The sequence below is a fragment of the Anoplopoma fimbria genome, chromosome 15 (genome assembly GCF_027596085.1).
Source record: "Anoplopoma fimbria isolate UVic2021 breed Golden Eagle Sablefish chromosome 15, Afim_UVic_2022, whole genome shotgun sequence".
Classification (NCBI taxonomy): Eukaryota; Metazoa; Chordata; class Actinopteri; order Perciformes; family Anoplopomatidae; genus Anoplopoma; species Anoplopoma fimbria.
The window spans coordinates 19145741-19170991 of NC_072463.1; the positions used below are offsets into that span (position 1 = coordinate 19145741).

General features: G+C 42.7%; 1 protein-coding gene across 1 annotated transcript in view; it reads right to left on the reverse strand.

Moving 5' to 3' along the window:
* LOC129103710 (formin-like) overlaps nucleotides 1-25251 on the reverse strand; it is a 37850-nt gene that overhangs the window by 8188 nt on the left and 4411 nt on the right. Inside the window, exons 5-15 of the mRNA XM_054614297.1 lie at nucleotides 23184-23583; nucleotides 22771-23113; nucleotides 20229-20370; nucleotides 15258-15345; nucleotides 11635-11696; nucleotides 11263-11351; nucleotides 10129-10258; nucleotides 9873-10019; nucleotides 9695-9754; nucleotides 9466-9586; nucleotides 3763-3855 (exon numbers count right to left, since the gene is read on the reverse strand). Coding sequence (XP_054470272.1) covers nucleotides 3763-3855; nucleotides 9466-9586; nucleotides 9695-9754; nucleotides 9873-10019; nucleotides 10129-10258; nucleotides 11263-11351; nucleotides 11635-11696; nucleotides 15258-15345; nucleotides 20229-20370; nucleotides 22771-23113; nucleotides 23184-23583 — 1675 coding nt within the window. The remainder of the gene's footprint in view (nucleotides 1-3762; nucleotides 3856-9465; nucleotides 9587-9694; nucleotides 9755-9872; nucleotides 10020-10128; nucleotides 10259-11262; nucleotides 11352-11634; nucleotides 11697-15257; nucleotides 15346-20228; nucleotides 20371-22770; nucleotides 23114-23183; nucleotides 23584-25251) is intronic.

The window sequence follows — 25251 nt, forward strand, 5'->3', positions numbered from 1 at the left end:
ATGTTCGTGTTCTAAGCTGAACCGAAGCAGGGGTGCAGGGTTGAGCAGAGAGGCTTGGGAACTGGAGGCTCCTGTGGACTCCTGCCATGTAAAAGTGTGTAAATGCAATGCAGATGTGTGCGGCGGGCCAGGCCGAGGTGCAAGAATTTATCTAGGGCCAGAGAGTGCCTGTGATCTCAGATTTATTGCATTTTCCAGATTCATCCTTTTTTACAATGATGGGGGACCTTTCCTACTTGAAGATTTAAGAGGGGGAAGTCTCCAAAAAATTGTTCAAAGGCAGGTTTGGGGGTCTTTTGGGAGAAGGTGAGCTTAAGCCTCCGACCAACCACCCCTTTTACTTTTACTCTTTTTTTTTTTTTTTTAAACATGTATGTGGGCAAGGGGGCTGAGGTAAACCTAATGAATGAAGGTTGTTGCTATGTCTGGGATAGAAGGAGGGGAGGGGGAGGGGGTGAAGAGTAGAGGGGCCGTGACCAATGGCGTTAGTCTCAGTGGGGGTCAGGCTGGCGCCTGAGGTACCCCTCTGGTGCGACTGTGTAGAGGTGGCACTGGAGCCGAAACGCTGAAGGAGAGAGAGAGCGAGATAGAGGGAGGGAGAGAGAGAGAGTGGCCCAGAGAGAGAGAGAGAGAGAGGATGTGTGAAGTTTCTCTGTGCAAACATGAAACCAGTAGTCGCTAACTAGAAAGTTATGAGATGTGCATGCTGGGAGGGACAATAAATTAGGGCTTTAAAACTCTGACACACTTTTCCAAACCGCTGCTGTACCTAGCAGCTAGATAACAAAGAGATGGGGAAGCGGTCTGAGATGCTGAGGACGTCCAGGATTCCCACAAAGCATCCCTCTCGGTTTCCCTACACCGCTTTTATTTGAACACAGATGCATCTAAGAGACTTCATCAAAAACAGCCTCCTGGGACAGTCGTTATAATTCTACACCGCTTACGTAATTCAGGTTCATGTGAACAAGTGGTATTTTCGGTTATTGGGGTCTGACTCACTGACAACAAAGAAGGCACAAGGAAGTGATGATACACATGTATTTCCGCAGGAGAGCCAGCGAAAATGACTGGAGCTGCCACGAGCGGAGATTAAAAGCAGGAGTTTGTTTTCCAATTAGTCATGGCTCGTATTCAACACGAAAAATATGCCCGTAAGAGATTCCCCGAGGTTTCAAAGAGCTCCTATTAAAAATGGAAAGGAAAAAAGGCGGTTGACTAGATGTATAACCCACTACGGGCTGTTTTATTTAACATAACTTTAGAGGATAGTTTTCTAAAGATAGAGAGAGAAATAAATCGTAAGGATTAGAGAGGACTTGGATCAAAACCAGAGCAAAAGCAGTGTCGGAGCGAGCACAGGATCAGCCTTACAAGAGAACGGGTCACTGAATTTTCGAAGGCATCCCCTGTTAGATCTGGGAGAGATCACACAGGCGAGTTTAAGAGGCAGAGCGCAGGGCGTTTGGGTTCATCTGCAGGCCCTGCTGAGAGCTTCTCCACAGGCTGGGTTATGGGTCAGTGCGACTCGGAAACACAAAGTCTTTATCCGTTGATTCACTGGTATACTTTGATCCTCTTGTTTGAGAAAGGAGTTATACTCAATATCTTAAAAATCATGTGTCAAACACATGCATCTGTGATCAGCCTCCTGAGTGTTAACCTGGGTGAGAAATTCACTCGTTCACTGATGAGTCAGTTTAAGAGCCTCGGCCGCTCTTTGATGTGAGTAGCTGTTGCTTTGTTTTGCCTTGTGGAGCCATGGAATCATCACGAACGATGATTACGCACCGCTCCTCCCAAAGCATGGGCAACGGCTGGAGGAATTCTGTTTATGAAAGAAAGGTTTACAAGTATACCACTGGAAAAGTTTATGTTCAAGATGTGCCTTTGCAAATCAATGCCGCTTTGTAGCCGGTGGCAACCGCAGTGGTTCTGAAAGCTTTTAAATATTCTGTGATACTGGCCAAAGCACAAGGGAGGCTTTAGCAGTCAGAGGTAGTAAAGGTGGATTAGGTATCTAGAACAATGTCATGGCACATTTCCATATAAGTGCGTTATCCCAGCATGGGCTCGGTATGCAACAAACATCTTTTCAGGAGTTGTACTGCAAACACGGACTCCCCACAAATTTTCACTCTGCACCGCAAACATCTGGCTACAATCTCCCTGCGAGATACCTCATTTGACTCTTTTATGATAGAGTGAGTCTGTTGTTTCACCACTCTGCCCTGCTGCAAGTAATGCAGACAATTAGTCCTTTAACGCAGCCTGGTCCTCGTGTGATGGAGACACTTTCCTCCGTCGCTAAGACTTATGTTTTGGCTCGATGCTGATGAACAAATTAGCACACATTCAATCTAAACTAAGTCCTTGAACTTAAAGGGCTGTTCTGCCCAAATTACAGAAAGCACATCTGTTACTTGCCTCTAATGATATCTGGCGATGCAGATTGTTTTGGGCCTGGTGAACAGACTTTTGGTTGAATATTACATTCACATTTTTCCAGGCATCCTTGCTGCCTAATGTGTTAAGTTGCTTACCATAAAACATACATATCTCCAGTTCAATTCCAGTCATAATATAAATAAACTATCTGTAGAATAATAAAAAAAATCTAAATACAACTTCTCATCCAGAAGATCCAGAGAAAAGTAACCAGCCACTCTAAAGTCCATGGATCTTGCTGTTTTCTAACTATATTTTAGATTATACATTTGGTAGAATAAATGTTCCAATAAAACATTTTTTTACTGTGAGGTTTGTTGATCTTATAGAGTAGCAGGGACATCTTTTCCTGCTGTAAATTTGGCGAACTCGGAACACTCGGATGCAGCGGAAGGTTTGTGTTTAATAAAGCTTTGGTGACACATGTAGAGCAGCACATGGGAGTCGAATGGCCGGCATGGACCGTCTTATTAAAAAATGTGTACACAGTCATCTTCATTATTGAACCAACCAAAGTATTTGTGTTTTAAATTCTTACATTCCACCACTTGCTTCATGCAGAACAAAAGTAATTAAGTTTGAAAGGGACATAGATGTGTGGAGGGATTCAGGGCAGCTTTTCTTTATTTTTTCCATAAAAATTCATCACCCCAATGTGCAGTTTGGAGATTTGAAAGAAGGAACAGAGTTAAGGTATTTTAACAGTATGTTAACAGTTGAGTGGCAGCTACTACAACTATAACAGATGCTGGGAAGACCAGTGTCTAGGTCAGAAAGGGGACATACGGGAGATGGGGATGTGTCGGGTAGGCTCTGCCCCTGTCCCGGTGGTCTGCAGACCTTAGGCCGGCCAGTCTTTACAAGGCTGCAGCCAGAGGTGTCCTGCCAGCTTTATGGCAGCCAAGAGTACATGAGAACCATGTTAGAGGCAATGTGATCCCTTCTACAGGCCTGGAGACTCCTGTCCTCCTGCTTCCTTACAGCGCCCAGAGATGCCCTCTCCCAACAACAACAGAAATGCACTTACAGTAAGAGGAAGATTCTCCACCAACCAGCTCTCTGACATTGCAAAAAGCATAATTATACCTTCCCCTCTGGGTGAAAACGGGGTCTTTTCTAGCCCTGTAAGCTCCGTTTTATGTAAATCCTCTGTCCAAATGAATGTTTCATCTTTGAAGACACTGAGAATTTTTTTCGGGGTCAAGAGCAAAATTGCTACATATTTATAACTTGCAAACCATATGTGGAACAATGTTTCCACCATGTTTCTGAGTCTACAGCTTTGCCCCAGAAAAAAAAAAAGTCTGGACTCACCGGCAGAGATAAATCCTTCCATCTTCTCCTTGAAGGGCTGGAGGTATTCCTCTGACGGGTTGGCACACACCTTCTGAACGGTCTTCTCACAAGCTGGTAGAGAGAACAGAGAAGACAAAGGAGGGAAATGATCAGTGATAGAACTGTCTTAAAGTAAAAGAAATGAAGGGAGAAAAGACAACAAATTGTAAGAGGTGAGTCATTCATGGATATAAACTAATTAAATACCAAGAAAACCAAACAAACTCTGAAAATAGGTTGATTAAAAACATGAGGTTCATTAAACAGGAAAAAGATGAGATCACTTAAAACAAGCTTGAGCTCTCTTTAAAGCTGTTCATTAAATAAATAAATAAAATATAAAATGTCTGACTTTAACACAAAAACATAAATGTTTTGTATACATATTCTACATTGTGATTATCTTCTCTTTCTGTAACTTTCCCCAAAATAAACATTTACTGAGTAACTTAATATGCTGCAATGGAAAGCCACATGAACGAAAATTGGGTTTAACACAAGGATTGAAAAGAACATTTCATTTCACTTAAGAGTTAACAGTGAGAGAGTTTAATTCAAATTTGAAATATGAAATTATAGTCAATTAGTTGGTCCCCCCCCAATACACTAATTTCACTTGATCCCACGGTTTATAAATATCAGTAATATTTGTCTGTTGTTTTACATGTTACATTTTCTGATAACTTCATATTGTATTCTAAAAAAAGATGTATTAAAAGACAGATTTCCGCTCTGTATTCTGCCCGGCTCAGACCTGTCTGTCCATGTGACTGCAGCAGATGTGTTTGCTGTTTGTCGATGGGATTAGTGCCAAATGACCCAACTCACACAAGCTCAGAGGAAACAGCCGTGACTGAGCGTGTTCCAGCCGAACCTTCGCCATTTCCTCTCGACTGCAAGTCGGGGTTACCACGACACACACACACACACACACACACATGCCTGGTGAAAGAACTTTGGCACCTCCAACCTGTAAGTCATTAATGGCTGCAATAAATACCTTAACTTGCTTATGACTGCATAGCGTAATAGTTCCGCAACACAACAAAAGCATAAACAGGTCTGTCTCACTCCACTGCGTCCCTGCCTCGAGACCAGAGTGTGGCTCTCAAAAGTTTTCGCATGTGGAGCTGCTGCACCTGCATATTGGGGAACTCAAGTCTATTACATCTTTTATTTATTGGCTGTCTCAATAAATCAGACAGGAAACGCAACGTCTGCACATTAAAATTGAGGAGTAACTACGCACAGCCTCACAGTCTGGATTCCAGGGCATTTCATGGATAGGGAGAGCCGGCAGTGATCAAAATAAAAAACAGAAATCAAGAAACCATACAAACATGACAAATATATCCTGTTTGGACAGACCTTGTTTCCTTAGCAGAAATCCCCCCCCCCCCCCACCCCAACTCAAAAGGACCCATTAAAACAGTGTTCAAAACAGCAAGTCTACAATTTTAGAGGCGGCTCTCGTCCAAATGTGGTCCAGACAGCAGAGGCCGCAAGAAGGAAGCCCACAAAACACGGCAGCTGTAAAGAATAAAAACCAAAAGCTCCAGTTTGCAGTGATGATACATATTTTAGAGGAGTGCATTGTAGAGGAGGATTCTCCTTCGAGTAAAGGTCTGACGCCATGTATCAGGTCAGACAGAAGGTAAAGTGTTTATGAAGCAGTGGATAATAATGTTGCTCTTCTGCACAAGCTTTCCCACAAACTGTGATGGGACAACAAGATAAATCAGATTCAGCTAAGGAGAAAGTTGTGGGAATATGTTTTTATGCCTCACACTTTATTTCCGTTTTTACAGTATTTCAAAGTAAATACCTAATCACACACAAAGGTATACGAAATAAAACAAGTTGGGTTTTTTTGTTAAAAAGTATTAAACAACATGTTTGTATTAAATGTTTGCTTTCAAATAATTGTACATTATTTCTGTTTTATTGGGCTTCATAAACATGAAATAAATAAAATGATATATAAAGGGAAATTAAAGACTGAAAATCCCCCAAAAAAGAATAGCATCTATCTTGAATTTAAATAGTAGCATAAATAGTTACAGTATAATTATTGACATGGTGACTTGATACAAGTGCCCTTAATAATCTGCAAAACAAAAAGAAACGGAAACTGCAAGGGATTTTGAGGTTTTGTCTTAATTCTCGTTATGTAAATAAATAAACAGCTAATCAAAACTGAATTATGTATATCTAGAATTTATGTTTTGATGTGAAAATCTAATGACCATTAGGATGTAGATACCAAAATGACCAATCAACCGTCGTCTAATGTATTCTCCCTCAAGACAGAATCATTGAACAGAGGCCTCTGAATATTTGCATGGGCAGAAGTCATTTGTCCAAACCAGAGCCACAGATAAAGTTTATCACCTTGTGGGAATATATCCAGACCGAATCAGAGCTGGTGTCCAGAGGCACTCAAGTAACATTTACAAACATGCATCTATTTCTCCAGTGGAGTCATTGCGCTGTCCATCATGTCGGAATGGGGAAAATTCAACCAGCTCCAGTTTTGTGTATTTCGAAGTTACATGACAACAGCTGTGGGTAAATTGGGGGCAGTGGTGGAGTTAACGGGAAAGAAAAACAAACAAACCAGCCATGATTTACCGTGTGGTTTTGCAAAAGATGGGTGACTTTGATGTCAATATGCGTTTATGATTTTACCACAGTGAGAAAGAGCCGGTTCTCCAGCTACCAAGGAAATCACAGCACACCAAGACAATGCGTCACTGTGTGTGTGGACTAGAGAAAATGCTTAAACAGTGGATGGGGAGCCTGCGGAGCACCACAAGATGAGGGGACCTGTTGTGTGACGATTCTGTCTCGGAAAACGACACGCCCACTCTCGTCTCTGTAGCTCTGGATTCTTTTTTTTTTTTTAAAACACTGAGGGAGCAAACCAGCAGGCAGATAAACACATGATAATAGACAGTTGAGTCCTTTTTTTTTGTTTAAAAAGTTCAGTTGCCAGCTGAACTACAGTTCCAACTGTTACAATTGTTACTTTCAATTTAACAAGTATGCAGAATCAGATGGAAAACCTTATGCCCTGGTGTAAAAATAACATTTTGGGAGAATGTTTTTATCAGAGGTTAAACCAGTTCAGTGCCCTAGCCCTGGTATATTCGTGTTATTTATACCTGGAGAGTGAAATTATCTCACTGATCCCAAATGATCTCCAATCCCAGCAGACTGTCCCCCATTTCTACTGTATGAGGCTCTTTCCCCTCTGTGAGGCCAGAGACTGCCTCTATAAGAAAGGTAAGACACTCTCTCCGCTCCTCATAAATCAACCCGTATCCGTCACACTAAACCCTTCACCTAAATTTTAGCTGAAGAATACTGTTCTGACAAGTAGAAACATGAGGCAGGATTTAGAATATGAGGTGGAGAATAAACTCTTGCTAAAATGTGGATGCTGTGAGCATTAAAATCCCTCCCTGCTGCCTCACCAGAGAATGCTATGATTAGTCAGCACATTATTTATCCATTATCGTCATACTAGCTCAATGCGTGAAGAGTCTTTTATTATTGAGTTTAAATCACAAATTAAGAAACATTCAGCGTTTGTTTTGTGTGTTTTGCTCAGATGAGTAGTGACTGTACCTCAGCACGCCTCCACACATCCCGTTCAGAGAGGAGCCTCAGTCGTAAAACAGACCTCAGGCTAAAGGCCCTGCCTGAACCTGACATTTAAGGCCATTTAAAATCAGGACACTGTCTGATTTGCCACGGTGATGAATGCCTAACCTGGGCCAGGCCTTCTGTGAAACACTAAACTCCCCTGAGCAGCAAATGAGCTCTGACTGTTTCTTTTTATTTGATCCTATTTCATTCGGTAGCGTCCCTGCCTCTCTGTCCAGTCCAATTACGCGGCAGTTAAAGGGATCTTTATGTAGGCGCTCACTGGTCTGAAAATTCATCAGCATTAACACATCCTTGTGATAGAGCTGGCGTTTTTAAACATAAGCTTAATCTTTGGTTTGGGTGCTGGATTCCGAAGCTAATTGCACTATTCTACGTGATTTGAGTCAGAAACAGAACAGAAGGTTTATATGTCTTTATAGGAGCCCAGAGTCCTACAGTAGGTTGGGGACCCGTGGCCTCCCACTCATCCCTCTCCCCCTGAGAGGAGCACAGAGAGAGGTCATCACCCTCTCCCCAAACAGGAAGCCCCATCAAAAGTGGATCATGTTTCGGCACAAGCCAGTGAAGGAGAGGGCAGACAAGCAGACCAGGACCCGCCACTGAGCATCACTGATGACTAAACGCTGCACGCGCACGCACGCACACACACACACACGCACACGCACACGCGCACGCACACACGCTTCATTACGTCTGCAAACACACTTCTGTGCCAATTTAAAAGACAGTAAGCTGAGATTTGTATGAGACAAGCACACACTGACGCTGTCTGAGGAGAAGGATAAGTTAGGAGAGACTGCTAGCATAGAGTCTCCTGACCTTTGACCCAAGCCTGGAGGGCGAGACACCGCCGACCACTGCAGTCGCCACCTCAGGATCAGGTGAGGGGCAGGCAGCCTGGCTGGTCTCAGTCAAACAGAGTCAGTAAACCAGAGTGTGATTCAGGGTTGGCCTCTCGGTGTCAGACACAACTCCCAATGTGGATGGAAGTGATCTGTGTTAGCGTTATAATCAAGACCACTTGCTTTCTTAAGGCTGGTTTATAATAGCCGGGCATAAATATTTATTCCTGGCGGCTGGAGAGGATAAAAATGGTGGGAGTCAGAGGTGGAGCTCACCAAACATCCAGAATCCGACGCTCGCCCTGTGATGCCAATACCCCCGAGGACTACTGTGCCAGACTGCGCTGCAGCAGAGATCAAATACGAGGGCCCTTGTGTTGCATTTATTGTCTTCAGGTCTTCCATTTTTCCTAATAAATGAGTGACAGCTTGAGGTGGGTCTGGGTACTTTAGTAGACTCTTTGTATTTTTCCCCCGGGTCAGAGAGGAGAGGGCTTTAACAGCGATCTAAAAAACGTAGGGGAGAGCTGCGGAGCATATCTAATTGCTTTCATATGCCGTATTATTGGTTGATTTAAATAACCACAGACACCAGGGGCACTGGGGGGCATCGCCTTTAACCTCCGCATGGCCCTGGCCAAGACTGACTGGCTGGGTTACTGAGTGGCTCGGCGCCCACGACACTTTGAGCACAGAACATCAAAATGGGGTTCCACTTATTTATCCGCCAATTGGGACTCTTATGCTTTATCAATGGGCTGGTGTTTGCTTTTTGGATTTTACTCCTGCTTTTAAAAGGGACAGCAAAAAAAAAACAAATGTAGATGATTCTTTGGTGCTCAGTCACTGGTCCTTAAAGGGGAGAGGTTGCGGTGTTATGATGACACGGCTGTTAAGAGATACAACGTCTGGTAACGGGGGAAAGTCGCCTCAGGCCATCCAATGTCCTGAATGCACCATCAAACCTCTCTGCACAGGGCAGGAAGAGTACATGGGATTTACATACAAACTGCACCGGTGAAAGATGGCACTGTATACATTTACGCTGACTGATCTGCACTGAAACAAAATGTGACCTATAGGCACTTAAATGCAATGTGGTGAGCAGTTTGAGCCTCGACATCCACAGTGAAAATGAATGTACTTCATACAACAGGACATGTCCTACCAGTCAGATCCTTCTTCAGCTTCCTGATGTCCTTACTGAGGTCTTCAAACTTAACCTGACCAGCCTGGAAGAACTCCTGAGGCTCCGGCATGGGGAACTCACTCTTTTCTGTGCCGGCATGCTGGAACAGTGGATCACATATTAAAGTATATGAGTGATGAGTGACAGATGTTAATGTTTAATAGTGTAAGAGTGTAAAATTGTGTGATTTTGATTGACGTTGCCTTACCTTGTCAAAATTACGCAGATAGTATAAAACCACATAATCCACCAGGTTCATACGATTGTCCTGAAGATAAAATGACATTCATACTTTAAAAATATATTCTACATATTGAGATATCATTGCGGTTTGATTATATGGGCCTATTTAGCTTACGTGTGAAATTGTAAGATTAGTGTGTTACCCTGCTCTTGACGTCCTTTAGTTTGGGGAGGATCTCCAGTGCGAAGCCATCAGCCTGACCTCTTGTCCTGTTCCCACCGTTCATATAGTTCCCAAAGGCCAGAACAAGACCCATTACATCCCGCAAGCTATTACACTCCAACAGCTCCTGACACATAACACACACACACACACACACACACAGCCTTAGTTAGTAAACCTTCACACAGCTTGATGACATTTTTCTGAAGCACTGTTTGTTGAATTGATGTTCTTACTTTGCTGACATTCGAGATGATCTCTACCTTCCGACGAACGGAGGAGATGGTATCAAGGAATACTGACTGGAAGATGATGCAGTGGGATCGGCCCGCGAAGTCGGGAATCTGGGAGAGCTCATAGAGAAACCTGGAAAACAAAAGGGCAGGAGGAGGCGGTGGAAGAGAATGGGGTGTGATGTGTTATGACAGAATTAAACAAAATGTCTAACAGGAAGAACTATTTTGGGTCCTTGGCAGGCTGTGCTTCCCCATGCAGGCCGTCTGAGTCAGTGTTGCCGTTCACGGGCAGCTGATAGTCATGAGCGGCGCTGCTCGGCTGGGTTTGAAAGGTCCGCGGGGTCGGACGGAGGGAGAGCAGCGAGCGGCGCACAGAGACTGATCAAAGGTAGCTCCGGCCTGATGTGGGACGACTTATGTAAACAGTGCCGTGTCAGAGGGGAGGGGAGCGGTAACATCCTGAGTGATTAGGCCCTGCTGATGGAGGTAGATACTGAGTAGGGACGACCCGGGCAGCCGTAGTGACAGCTCGAGTCAAATACGGAAATAGGAAGGCCAGGCTGAGCGTCACCGCTGGGTCCAGGCCTCGTTAACAGGCCAGGACTACTTAACCCTGACAGAAACTACTGAAGCAATGTTCATTAATGCATATGTTTTCCCACACACATGGTTGGAGAGACTTTATAAAAAAATAAAGGCTTAATAAAGAGGAAATAGACAAATTATGCCCCGATGTGTAAATGTTGGCCATAATTGCCTATAAGTACAAAAAATCTGACAAATAAATGCTAAAAACTGGGGTTCAAATCTAATCTGCAGCCCCTCTGCTGCATCCCCTTTCCTATCTAATTACTGTAGATCAAAAATTATAATAATAATATTTAATAATACTGAAATAATTTCAGGTTTATTTTCAAAAAATGATCACAGAGGTGCACTGAGACATTTTAGCAACCCATGTAAATTAATTAAATCTAGCTAAATTGGGTGAAATATAAGGCAAATACATACTGAACTAAACTCAAAACCTGAACTTGCATTAATTTCTCTGGTTAATATTAGCAAGTTTATAATTACTTATGAATGTATAATTTTCAAACATTTGATAAAACATTTTTGTAGAAGCGATCTTACTGCTCAGGTTTGTCCAGCAGTTTGACTTCTTCCTCTTTAGAATTCTCGTAATGTTTTGCTATCCTGGCCAGCTCGTCACTCGTGGCCCTCTGTGAACATCACAACACAAAGTCCAAAATCAATATGTATATAAACACAGATAAATACTTTCACAAAGAGAATGACATCCAGTAGAAGTCTTGCGGTGCAAGATGTAACATGAAAAAAAATAAATATTTGGACTGACAATAACAGGCAAACCATAGAGAAACCAATTTGTAGCAATAAAAATAAAAGGGTTTTCTCTATTGTCTTTAAAGCTGTTGTTGACTTTACAGCCTTATGTTATCTTCTTTTTTTATTACCACAGAGAGAGTGCTCCTTCATACTTACATTTTCATATAAAGCCTCAATGGTCTCCAAGTCCACCACAGAGTTGTCCACAGTGAGAACAGCTGGAACAGTGAAGATATTCATTATAAGCAGTCAGTCTAATAAATGGATAAGATCTTGGCCAAAGCATGCTCCCTTTTAAGTGCTGCCAGCACTAGAAGAACAAACTTGATTTTCCGACTAGGAAGGTAAACTCATGACAGCCCGGTCATTTTGTTAAACTTTGGTTAATAAAACATTACAGTTGTGAGTATGACTATTTGTTAGACATACAATAGATTTTATGAGAGCTAAAAAAGGAAAAGAGAGCAATATTTGACTTAAACCCAGTTGTGTCTACTCACTCTAACTACTGCACCAAACCTGCACGAACAACCACATCATTCAATAACCATGGGAGTTGAATTATACACCTAGTTTCAAATATTAGCTAGAGTTTGTGAAGCTGGCAGTGTGGCCATGCTGGGTCTGAGACCATGAATGCTGAGCACTGGCTCAAAACAGCAAGCCTGAAATTGCTTTACCTCTGGGCACACAGTTAAAACCACCACAGCTGACTAATGTTTTTTAGAGCTACACAGGAGAAAGTGCGCCATGAGAGAAATAGAGCATGCAGAGAAAGAGAGAAGGGGGTCAATAAAGGCTGGCAAAGATATCTCCAATTTAGATCTGATCTGATAAAGAAAGAAGTTTCTTGACCTGCGTTCGCTTACAGGCTGCATGTTTGTCTAGCTTGACTCAAACTGTAATAACGAAAGTGCAAGAAAAGAGAGAGTGACTCCTGCTCTGTGTCTGAGAGGTGTCACAGGTTTATGGCTCGGTGAGGGGGGAGGGGAGGAGGACACAACGGGAGGGATGGCTCCAGTGCAGCTTTTCTGGTTGGTGTCAGCTGAGGAGGGCTACACACCACCTACTGCTCTCATATCAGTCACTAAATGTGACAAAGTTTCACTGTCCCCACGACCAAGAACTGATGCAGTAACAGCTACACTGTAAATGTATTCAGTGCTATAAAGGCCCTGGTATCAAACCTCTTTACTTTCTGAGTAGGGATCAGATCGTTATCGAAATGTGTCCAAAACTAAAGACTGAAAAGAAATACTTAAAGGGAAACCAAAGTGTAACTTTTGAACAACAGCCACTGTTAATTGTTACATGTGACAATTACAGCAAAGCTTTGAATAGTAAAGCATAGTGTGACAGTAGAAAAAGTAGAGAGAAGTCAAAAACTGACTTCAGTAATGTCATCGTGAAAAGCTAGCTCAAGTTTGCTAACTTAGCTAGCATTAGATTAGTTTCTCAGTACAAACATAAGAACCCTTTAAACTCACTTTTGCTAAATAACCCTTATTGTGGCCACAAATGACAATTATTCAAGGACAGGAAATGGTAAAATGCATTGTAACAGTAGCACAACATCTGTTACACAGCAAAATAAAGCTAAAGTTTGTTAACATTAGCTAACATTACATTCGCTTCTTAACATGCAAATATTAAAGCAACACTGGGTAACTTTCTTGCTAACAGCCACTGTGATAACAAGTGACAAATACGCAATGTTGGTAAATTTATTTTAACAGTAGTTAATGTCACACAAGTTACACAGCAGCAAGAGTTTGCAAAAATAACCATAATGTAGGCCCTTGCAGACCAAGTAGGACCAACTACAGTTAAAACATGAGTGTGCTGAGAGAATGTAATTTACTGCTAAACATTTAATTTTCAAGAGGAAATTGTTTTTTTTCCATGTTTTGAGTATAGTCTTGTTTTAATAACTCTCTTGTCTACTTAATTTAAATTAGGATGAAAATCAGGATTTTGTTAAATCTGTAGGCTACTGGCAAAACTCCTGTATGATACTCTAAACACATGGCATTTCAGTTTTTTGAAAAACATTTTTGAGGTAGTAAATCAAGTTTAAGTAGAGTAAAAAAAGTGCAGTTTTTGTATCATACTTTTTTTAACCGTTCACCCCTCATCTTTTCAAACACACACTGCTTCCAGCCTAACAAGGTAATGTTAGGTGCATTCTGGTTCCCAGCTGTTCCTGTTGCAAAAGAGTTGTCAATGTGGTCCCAATGTCTGGATCAGAGAGAACCCTGGAGGTCCATTTCCTACATCTTATTAGAGTGGATTATTCAGTCCCTCAGCCATGCAGCCGTCAATCACACACCAAAGGGGGGTCTGCTCCAGTGTGCACAGGAGCACTCTGATCCGAGGGGGAGCCGGATATCTCTCCACACCGACAGATCAAAGCCTGCCTGCCAACCGCCTCACACCCTCTCCTTCCACTTTTCACTCATCGGCTTTGGTGTGGAAGGGCATGTGTGGTGTGTGAACATGTGTATGTGTGCGTGTGGTGAGGTGGTGTGTGTGTGTGTGTGTGTGTGTGTGTGTGTGTGTGTGTGTGTGTGTGTGTGTGTGTGTGGGGGGGGGGGGAGCCTCCCCTTGCTCTTGAACCATGGTGGCCCTTGAGGTCCCCCAGCCAGGCGGGTGCAGTTGACCCCCTCTCTCCCTCCACCAGAGTGCTACCTTCTCTCCTCCCCTCCTTTTCCTCCCTCTCTCCCTCCCTAGTAGCTCTAATTACATTACATGTCCCATGTCCTTTTAATTTGGCAACAAAGGGGAGGCAAGCAGGCGAGGCCAGGGACTCGAGCCCTTAGAAGTGCTTGTTAAGGTGCTGTCCTTCATTGTCAAGATTCAAATTGTCCATTTCACATACAAGCCCCATTATGGCACAAGGAAGCAGCCTCACGCTGGGTGTTTTACCAAACCACCTCTACAAGCTGACACTGGAACAGAGAGAAAAAGAAAAAAAAAAAAAAAGCGGTGTCCTGGTGCTATGTGCTGTTTGGCTTGTGTTTGAGGTGGTTTTATGTGGTAGCGCAGTGTCTGCTAACTGTGGAAGGTGGTTTTGTACATGCTTAGATCATTAGTGGGGTGTCAGTCCCATTAGGCTTGTGGAAACCGTCACTGGCTACAATAAACAGATCTGCTGGCCGCATGCTCAGACTAGCAGGCGGCAGACTCTCTCCGCCACAGTCCCAGGACAGGACCAATTCCTGGCCCATCTACGCTGTCCCTAACCCACATATTATGTGTTTATTACACACACACACACGCTCCTGCTTTTTCTGTATAACAACCAAACATGCAATCAATCCACTCAGCTCAGCTCCTCAAATGAAAGAAATGGCTATTTGATTTTAACCAGTGCAGGAGGGACTTCAAGCAGCCTGACAGAAAAAAATAAAGGCTGCTTTTATCCCAGTGTTGCCGTCTCACATTTTGACAAATCATGGCATTTTTCTTTCCCAACATGATTATTGAAAAAAACCCTCCACGTTTCACTTGAAACACAAATTAAGAAAAAGTGTCTCTAGTTACAAATTAGTAGTTGTCAAGCGGTTGGAAATTATTCTCTGCTGCAGGGCTCGCTATCTCATCTCTAAAAATAACTCCCATCTGCATTTCATCAGGAGTCATCCTCAATTTATTGTGAAACGGAACTGTAAATTCAGTTTATTGCTGTTTAATCTAAAAGAGAGAGATTAAAATTAAATCATACTGAGCACAAGCATCTTGTCATGTTGAACAGACTGTCATCAGAATTTTTTTTTCACCTTGCTGAATGTCCTTCATCTCCAGATGCAGGCTCGATATGAGGATGCCGACTGCTTGTGAACGCTTTGAATCCAGCAGCTTGATAATCTGGAAAAAACAGAAAACAAATGGATTCATATTATTAAAATCCCAAGAGTATTAAAGGGGGTTAAGTGTAAAACCCAGAGTCTGCATTTAAGTAAGTTGGGCTTGAGCTGATTGCCATAACTTAAATTAATTATATTTTTGTTTAGGTTACAGGGTGGTGACCCTTTATTCAGAGAACAACATAATTTATGTACATTAACTACTACTATTAATCACATTGTTTGATGTTGGTTTCAAATTTTAAATAATATTACTATCAATTACTTTCAAATCTAATATGGTGTCTTATCTTTACTCCAATGTATAGCTCAGATTTCTTCACACCAATGTTTATCACCAACGCTATTATTTAAACACAGGCGTTAAACAAACTGCGGAACAGATGGTGAACAAAAAGTTCATTTTCTGCGATGAGAGGCCAGCTGAAAATCACTTAGTCACTTCCCCTGGCTGTGGAAGCAGATGATAGATGATGAGCTGGACTGAGAGAGCCTGAAGCAGCAGTTAGTCTAAGCAGCCTGGGAATCATCTGGGTTGACCCAAACGACCAGACTAATCAACACACGTTGTCATAACCCATCATCGTGATGCAAACGACTGGGAGGTGCGGAGCACGCATGCATATCCGGGACACACTTTGTCAAGTTACATCAATGAGGGAGCAAAGTCAAACAGAAAAGCGCCTCCTCCAGTTTACCGAAGAACATGTGTGAGATATAATCAAAAAATATGAAGTCGCAGTGAAAGTACAAAGGCAAAAGTGGCACCATAAAAGGACAGTCTAGAAGAGCAAGCTTTTTATAACAAACTATAAATTCACAGGATTTTTATTTGTGCCTACACATGGTCACAATTACTTATGACTGAATTAGCCGTAAAGCCAGAGCAAGTTTTGGCAAGGTAAAGCCCCGCTCTAAAAGTTAATGTGTCAGGCTTCTTCATTAGGTATTATGGCGTTGTCGGCTACTGGGCCGTCCAGTGGGAGCTGGAGAGCAGAAGCCTTAGAAGTGGGTATTGCATTACAGGGCGTTAGTGGGTGCCATGCTGCTTCCAGCTCTATTACCTGGATCACTGGGGATCTCCCACTCTGGGGACTTGAGAAGGCTGAGCACCAGGCTTTCCCAACACCTCTAATTAACCACTTTGGACAGTCCACACTAAAAGCAGCCCAGGAACCCTTTCCCCGCTCGCTGTGGCTGCAGAACTCGCCAATTAGCCTAAACAGTTACGTTAATGAGAAAAGACAACTGATGCTGGATGCTTGGTTTCAGAGCCGCTAACGGCTCGGGCGAGCGGAGGGAGCCGTGTGATGCTGATGCTGAGACAGGTAGACACCGATAGTTAACGGCTCCCTCCTGTGGACAAAAAAAGGAACTCTGAGGCTTTCACTTACACTTGGATTACACAGACGGGTCAAAAGGAAAGAGGAGAAAGGAGAGGGTGAAAAAAGCGAGCGGCCTAAGAAAATAAACCAAAAGATGGAGGGAGACAACGGGAGTGTCGGCAGCTTGAGCTGAAGCAGGTGGCTGATGTTAGGCGAGCTAGGCAGGGTGATGCTGGTCCAGAGCCGAGAGGATAGTTTACACAACCACGGCTGAGCGGCCAGCCTGCTCCGCGGTGACTGTCTGTCTGACTATCTGTCTGGAATCACCCGGGCAGATGTTAAAATAACAACTGGATCAAGACTTCCCATCAATAACCACCTACGAAACACCCAGCAACCCCAGTCTCACCCAGCGGTGTTAATCTTACACCCACTCCCCCACGTCATAGCCACAGCTTCAAATATGTCTTTAATAAACGCACCGTGATTGCTCATAAGTCATCCCTATAAACCGGTTAAAGCTGATGTTTGTTTAAGGAGATCCGCTACGTATAAACTTGATACGGGTTTGATTGATGTGGCTAGAGGAAATTGCTGTTTTTGTGTTTACTGATGTGCATATTTGCTCGCGTACGCACTCAACAGCGTAATCAGCTCGATTGATTTCCTTTATCTTCATCCACCTCTCCCTCCCTTCTAATCCCTCAATCAAGAATGCACCGACATGCTCATCCCCCCCCACCACCACCACCACCACCTCTCCTATAGGTGCCCTGTCTTCCTTGCCTCCTCTAGCCAGTGGAGCGGAGCCACATGCCTGCAATTATACCCCTGGTCCAGTCTGGTCTGCTCGGGTGGGAGAGCTCTCTTCCATGTCATCTCCTCCGCTTTGATATGCTAATCAGCAGAGAGAGAAGGGCTCCAGAGTAAACAAAGGCTTTGATTTTTTTTCTGTGGCACACATGATAAAGATTAACTTACTCATGTAGGCATCGGCTGCATCCCCCGAGTTTCAACTTCTGGCGTGTGGAGTTGTTGGAAAGTGGGGAAGTGGCTAATATGCATAATGTACACACACATTCCATTCCCTCCCACTCATCTCCTCTCGCCGCACACAGCCCCGCGGCTGTGGTGTTAGCATGATCTGGCAACACTTTCTGAGCAAGTGCATAATGACTCGCAAGGACGTGCCGTCATCACACACACAACACACACACACACACAACACACACACAGAAACAAATAAACAAGGTAATTGAAACCCACTTTCTCCCTCTCACGGATACATATACAGATTCAGTGGTAACATTATCACTGAATTCTGTGCTGAGGAGGCTGGTAGTCTGCATGAGTGTCCACTGGTATCAGGAGTTCTGCAGGGGGACAGAGACAATGGTCTGGCAGCCCCGAACTCTAGCCTTAGCAGGAATTCCTTCAAACTTATGAGACTCACACTAAGAAGACTCTAAAGAGACAAATTAGGAGGAAAAGGTGAATAAGATCTACCAAGAGACTCCCTACTGCACTTACAGAGAAGTGTACAAGCAGCAGTATTTATATGGATGCTAAGAGAAGAATTGTCAAAAAAACACTTATTTGTTTTATTACATTGTCAATATCTCCAGTGACAGTTGGTACTAGATATTAACTAGAGTTAAAACTAATGACCGACAGTAATTCACTTTTTTAATTGTCAGAAAATGAATCTGCAACTATTTTGACAAGGGATTCATCTTTTCAAAGTAATTTATTTAAGTTAATAATTCCCATATTTTTCTTAGTATTCTATGATAGTTAATTTACTAACTTTGGTTATTGGACTGTTAGTCTGACGAAGCTATACATTTCAAGATGTCAACACGGCTCTGGGAAGTTGTGATGGGCAAAAATAGGGATAAAATGCTTGGACAATGGCTGTAATTGTAAAAAATCTAAATAAGAAAAGTCATGCACTTTTTCTTACTTACTTTTATCCCACATTCAGTGCACTTTTAGGATCCATTCGTCTTCAACTCATAGCCCCTAGTCTCTAACACGGCTCTCATCCCAGTTTCTCTCTCTTTCCCCACACATGGACCAGCTGAACTTCTTGGAAGTCATTATCAGCTGATGATTCAGAGGATTTGTCTCTCAAATGATTTCTCTCCTTATAACTCAGAGTATAAACTTTCGAGGATAAAAAAAAATGACGAAGTAAACAACTTCTTTTTTATTGTGAAGAACATTCCACGGAGTTGGACTGGTAAGCGGGCTGACAACAACCATGCCTTTCACACAGTCACTTCCCCTCTTTAATCTTAGAGTTGGACTCCGAATGCTCTCGCTGGCTCTAAACACAGACCTTGATATTAAATATAAGACTTCTGTCTCATCACAGCAGGGGACAAAATATCTAAACATAGATATCAGCCACAGCCAGTGTACAATATCTAGATAAAATGAGCTCTTCTCTCAAATTACAAAAAAAACCCTAATGTTATGTTGGACATGGAGTTTTTGGGATTGCTATTAATTTGTCTCAACAGTCTTGTCATTAGTGGGGGTCAAACCTCTTCCAGGCTGATGTAAGCCCAGACAGGAGACAGTTGGCAAGATTTGTGTCTCGATCGGGGTTGGATCAAATGTTGGACAGTTTGCCGCTTCAGAGTGACCAGACTGAATGGAGAGATCTAAGGATGGAGATCAAGGACAGAAGAACACACACACGCACACGCACACACACACACACACACACACACACACACACACACACACACACACACACACACACACACACACACACACACACACACACACACACACACACACACGCACACACCCTCTGGAGCAGAGTGGAGCCTTAAGAAATTGATCAGAATAGTGGATTCGTATGGATTTAGAGGGGACAGTCTGGTTCTTTGGCCGATTTTTAACTCCTTGGACGCCACAGAGAAGACCACGAGTCAGCCAAGATGCTGACACGGCTCTGGCTGCAGCAGAGGTGCAGAGCTTGCAGCATTTGACAAGACATCAACAAGTGTGTCTTTGGTGGGTTGGGACAGTAGATCAATCTGGCATAGGCACATCTTTGCTGACTTTCTCAACTGGTTTCATCCATAAAAACTAAACTTTGAGGCTTGTAGAGATGGAAAAAAACCAACATCATTCTGAACCCGTACCGAAGTTACAATCTTGGACTGTTAGCTTGGTTTGCCCTGAGAAAACAACAAAGCAAGGGAATGAAAATAAACTGATGTGCAAGATCTGGTCACTGTAGGCAACAGTCTGGAGGCACAATCCATTTCTTACTGGATCCCCTCTTATTTCTTTCTTAATTTAAGATTGAACATAAACAGCATACAAAAAAGTGTTTTTCAAACAAAGCTTGATAAGAAAGCGTGCTCACACCGCCTTCAGGAGGCCGCAGAAAGAGACAAAGTGCACAAGATAAACATCATATGCAAAAAACTAAACAAAAACGATTAATTGTGCGTTCCACACATTCAACGTCAAGGAAAAACTGAGACAATGAGTAGAAGTAACCCAAACTGAGGAGGAGTGTGTGGAGCAACTGACTCACCTTCTTAGTTTTGGCTTTCTTCTCATAGGTGTCGGACAGAGGCTTCTTCTTCGCCTGCAGCGTGGCCTTGGCAAAAAGATTCTCAAACTCATTGGCGTCAACAATGTTTGGTTCCTCCAGAGAACCCCAGAGTGTGTTGTTGCTGGAAAATGAAGAGAAGTTTGAATTTGTGATTTATTTAAATGCTGTTTTAACTTAAATCCATGCATCTACACTGAAACTCAGACTCACAATGACAGCTGATCACAGGCCAGTTGAGCTAAACAAATTGTGTGCTCTATTTGTGGAAGCTTATTTAATGTTTACTCAACCTGCCCGATGCTTTTCATTTTCCATTTCTCTGTCCGACAAAAACTTGGCAGCAATTGCTGACAATCTCAATGTTATAAAAAAGCACTGTTTATGAGGGAGGTGATAAAAATAACAAAAGTTTAAGACAAGCTTGTTTCTGTAATAAAGGATCATTTCCAGCAAATAGACCAGAATACGGGAGGCGATGTTGTGTTTCAGAAGTTGCCGAGTAACATGGAAAAAACAAACAGAGGCAGAATGAGAACAAGTAGTGTCTAAAGTCAAGAGGATGTTCAGGATTTAAGCACTCTGTTGCTATTATCATCACATCTGACTATGCTTTCCTTCCCTCAGTGTATTAATAATACGGACATCAAGAGACAGTCACAAAATAAGGAATGACACCTATAATACGCTGCACATGCCTAACTACTAGTTTCCTATTATCTTATCACACGTCTTAGCTCATTGTTTATCGACATTACATCTCATCTGTGAGCTCATAAGACTGGCAGGTCAATCTCCCCAAATTGAGGCCCATTCGCAGTGACAGATAGAACCTTCAGAGAGCACACTAACAAGAGCTGGCAGCTTGATCATGGCTTGAATATCAGAACAATCAAGTGCATTGCCAGTGACTCAATTAGGGTTGAGTAAGTCCAATTGTTTCTGCATGCAGTTGGCCTCCTATTGCAGTGGGGAGAGTTTTCATCTGGGGCAGCCAAGAGTTTTTTTGTTGAAGACATAATGATGCTGATATGAAATCTGCCTTCGATATTGCGCTCGTGAAAATAAGTACAATGAACAGCCTCTGATTCTCAACCCAACTGTGCAGGAAACTAGCTTGGAAAAGAAAATTACATCCAAACCCTAAGAAATATTTCCATGCAAGACTACTTTCTAATTGACCAGATTATGACAATAATTGAGTTTGAATCCCCGTAAAACTCTGTTCCCTTTTCTTTATGCAGCTCCAAGAGAAAATATGTCTGCATTCTGCTAACAATACTTTTTGTTTCGGCTTACATTCAGACCCCCTCATAACTCAGAACCTCACACCATTAACAGAGATCCCACAGCTGATCCAGCTATAGTTAAACATCTGACCCATTTAATGCCCCTTAACTTGGCCCTTTACAGTTAAATTTATAGCTGACTTGAAACTGCTGCAGTGTAGTCAGTCCGTCCTCCAGCCAGGACCAGAGAGAGAGAGAGAGAGAGAGAGAGAGAGAGAGAGAGAGAGAGAGAGAGAGAGAGAGAGAGAGAGAGAGAGAGAGAGAGAGAGAGAGAGAGAGAGAGAGAGAGAAAACCACAAACTCAGTTTCCCCCCGCTAATCCAGCCATGGAAATACAAGGCCATAAAGCTGGGAGTCCTGGCACTCAGGCAGTAACCACATTCACTGTAAATGGGCTGGATAATCCACTTACAGTGTGCACCAACCATATCTTTAATATCTCTTTGAACAGGAGTGTTCAGGGCCAAACTAAGACCCCATTAAACAAGGGCCAATGTAGCCTAGAGCGTCACTAGCTCTTGGATAACAATTTTTAACCCTACTTTGATGACATTCTGCACTAATCCACCCAACAATCACGGATGAAAATCAAGTTATTTTATCAATCATTACGGTAATATTTAATAAATACAAACAGGAACTGAGGTAACCCTAGGCCTGGACTTTCTGTAGCCTTGGGTTTTAATTTAGTTCAGGAAAAAGAAATGAAAGTGTGAGAAGCCATGATATGATTTCTGTGAACCACTAGTGTTTTAATCACTGCAATTTATTATAGTCTTATTTTTTAAGTTTTGGCCATCATTTTTATAACCTATAATAATATGGCATACACCACAGTAACAGCTCTACTTTGAAGTACAATGGCGCAAGAAATGAGGGGTCAGATGATCAGAGAGGTTGTAAACAAGTCAGCAGTTACACCAGATTATCTACACAACTGTAATTGCTGGTAAAAACCAAAGTGAGGACCACTGAAATGTGGTCAATAATCCCTAATTATGGTAAGTACGGTAGGTCAAAGTAGAACCAGGAATACAGTCTGTAAACTGAGATAGATGTTTACAATGGAAAGTTTAGGAAATTATTTTACCCTTTGCCTTGGATTTCTCATTAACCTGCTGAGTATAAAGTTATTATTACAAACTGAAATGATGGCCAAAACGCTGAAAATATGACCCAAGGTGTAATCAACCACAATCATCAATATGAGGGAATTTAAACAACGTTCCACATACTTGTTGTCCTCTATCTGAATCCTGGTCCAGTACAGAGGCTTCATTGGACACGCTGGCTCAATGGCAACCTTCCGTGGGGCCTTCTCCACCTTATGGAAGAAACCGAAGCCACCCATAGGCGGAGGAGGTGGCATGCCTCCGCCGGGAGGAGGGGGAGGAGGAGGTGGACCAGCACCAGGTAGGCCAGGAAGGGGAGGGGGAGGCGGTGGGGGTGGCGGACCACCTCCGGGGAGTGGAGGTGGTGGCGGCGGTGCTCCAGTGCTGCCTGGCAAAGGGGGAAGAGGAGGAGGAGGTGGTGGTCCTGAGAAGCTCGGTGGGAGAGGGGGAGGAGGTGGTGGTCCTGAGAAGCTCGGTGGGAGAGGGGGAGGAGGTGGTGGTCCTGAGAAGCTCGGTGGGAGAGGGGTGGTGGTCCTGAGGAGGTGGTGGTCCTGAGAAGCCTGGTGGGAGAGGGGGAGGAGGTGGCGGGGGTGGGGGTGGTCCAGGAGGGCCTGGGGCTGTTTCACCTTTTAGATTTAGTCCGATGGAGTCCAAGTTGAGTTTTTTCGGCACGTTCTGGTTGGGGCTTTGAGCGGGCCCGCCCCCCTCAGGGCTCTTTATGAAGGTCTCCCTGTCCGTCTGGATACTCACGGTGCGGAAGGTCTTGGGTGTCAGGTCATCGTCTGCTGTGGACACCGCGACGTCACGGAGCTCGCCCCGCTCCTGGCCTGTATTATACCCCTTGTCTTTTTGCATCTTAGCAATGACTCCTTCCAGGTGTGATATCGAGACAGCATGCTCACCTCGCAGTTGGAAGATTTCGAGCTCATAGTCAGACTGTTAGGAACAAGAGCAGAAAGTCAGACACAAAAACAAATGCAGTGTATCAGAATGTCCATTCACTTTCTGTCAAATATCATAATAAGACCATACGTTTCCTTGAATGAACTTGGATGGGAGCGTTTGATTTTCATCAAAAGGTCTACTTGAACGTGACTCTTGGTTGAAAATAACAATGTTGTTATTTTTATAGCTTTGTTTTCAACTTAATTTAAACGTTTTTTCCCCAGAGGTCAATAGCTGGTCTAATCTAGTCCAGTTTGCATTTGACATTTCAAGCAATGAAAAAAAAAACTACCCAACAAAGGGAAGTATTGATTTGATAGAGAAAGGAAATGGTTTTGTAATAAATCTTTCACATGTTCCTTATTAACTTGTTCAGTTTAGAAATAGCATTAAACACGTTCCCACTCTCTCTTGTGGGCCGACTGCGGTACATGTTTCTCAGCGTCAGCATCAGTCCTTTAAGGAGCTTTAGGCAGACGGGCTGAGAAACCAATTCTGAGGTCAGACTTTTCAAGAAACAGCCCATAAAGCAACGCATCAGGGGTACAAATGATGCAACACGACCACAGCTATGTTCTTTTGGTTTTCCATGGGTATATAATAAGTTTGACTCTTGATTAAGTTGATGAACGAAAGAAAAAACACCTGTGGAACACTGTTAATAAACCTCTGCTTTTGATGAATGACACAGCCACCTTTGCTTTGGATGTGGAATGAGTAGTCACATTAAAGACAAAAGAGACGTCCATCCCAATACTCTGTGATGAGACATCTCTGGATGTTTGTTTGAAAGACATTTGGAATAAAAATGATATCAAATGTTTGGCTCCTTTAGATGTTTTAAATTGACACAGTGCAGTTTTAACTCAACGTGTCATGTAAGATTTTGCCTCTATTTATATATTTTATGTCACTTAAATAATGAACTTTAGTTTCACTTTTTGCAAAAAAAATGCAAAAGGTCACATTAGAAGTCATATATCAGGACATTAAGCCATTAGGAAAAAATAGTAGGTGCTCTTATTTCTCTATTTGTAAATATTTTGTGTCACTAGTGCCTCATCAGAGAACTGGAGTACTAGCACTGTAGTATTTTGGAGGCACACTAAATATAACAGTTTAAGTGTGATTTTAGTTTTTTTTTTTTCCCCCAATTGAACATAGTAATGCAAATTCTCTGGTAGAAATTTTGGTAAAAATATATCTAAAAAAATATATAATTGAATCGACAGGTTGACTAACAATTTACATAAAAAAATGTTCAACACAATACTGGGCAACTTCAAAATCTCTGACATCTTAAAGCTTCTACTGCTGTGAGTAAATGTTCAGCACCAGTCCAGCTGCTGCACTTGAACATTTCATAATTACTTAGCGCCATCTTGTGTTCAGGAACTGCCATGTCCGGCTAGATATTACAACATATTAAGAGCCTTATAAATGTAACTAAATGTGCTGTTCATGAATGTCTCAAACACATGAATTATTGTTACAAATGTATAACTACACTTTATTTCACAAAGCCCAAGTGTTAGTTTGTGTTTGTTAAACATTTGTATTGACTTCCTTTGTTAACTTTCTTTAAATAGTTTGCCCTCAGTAAGACGTGCTTTCTCCCGTGTGTAATATGTTTTCAGTCAGTGTGTTAATAAAATGTCT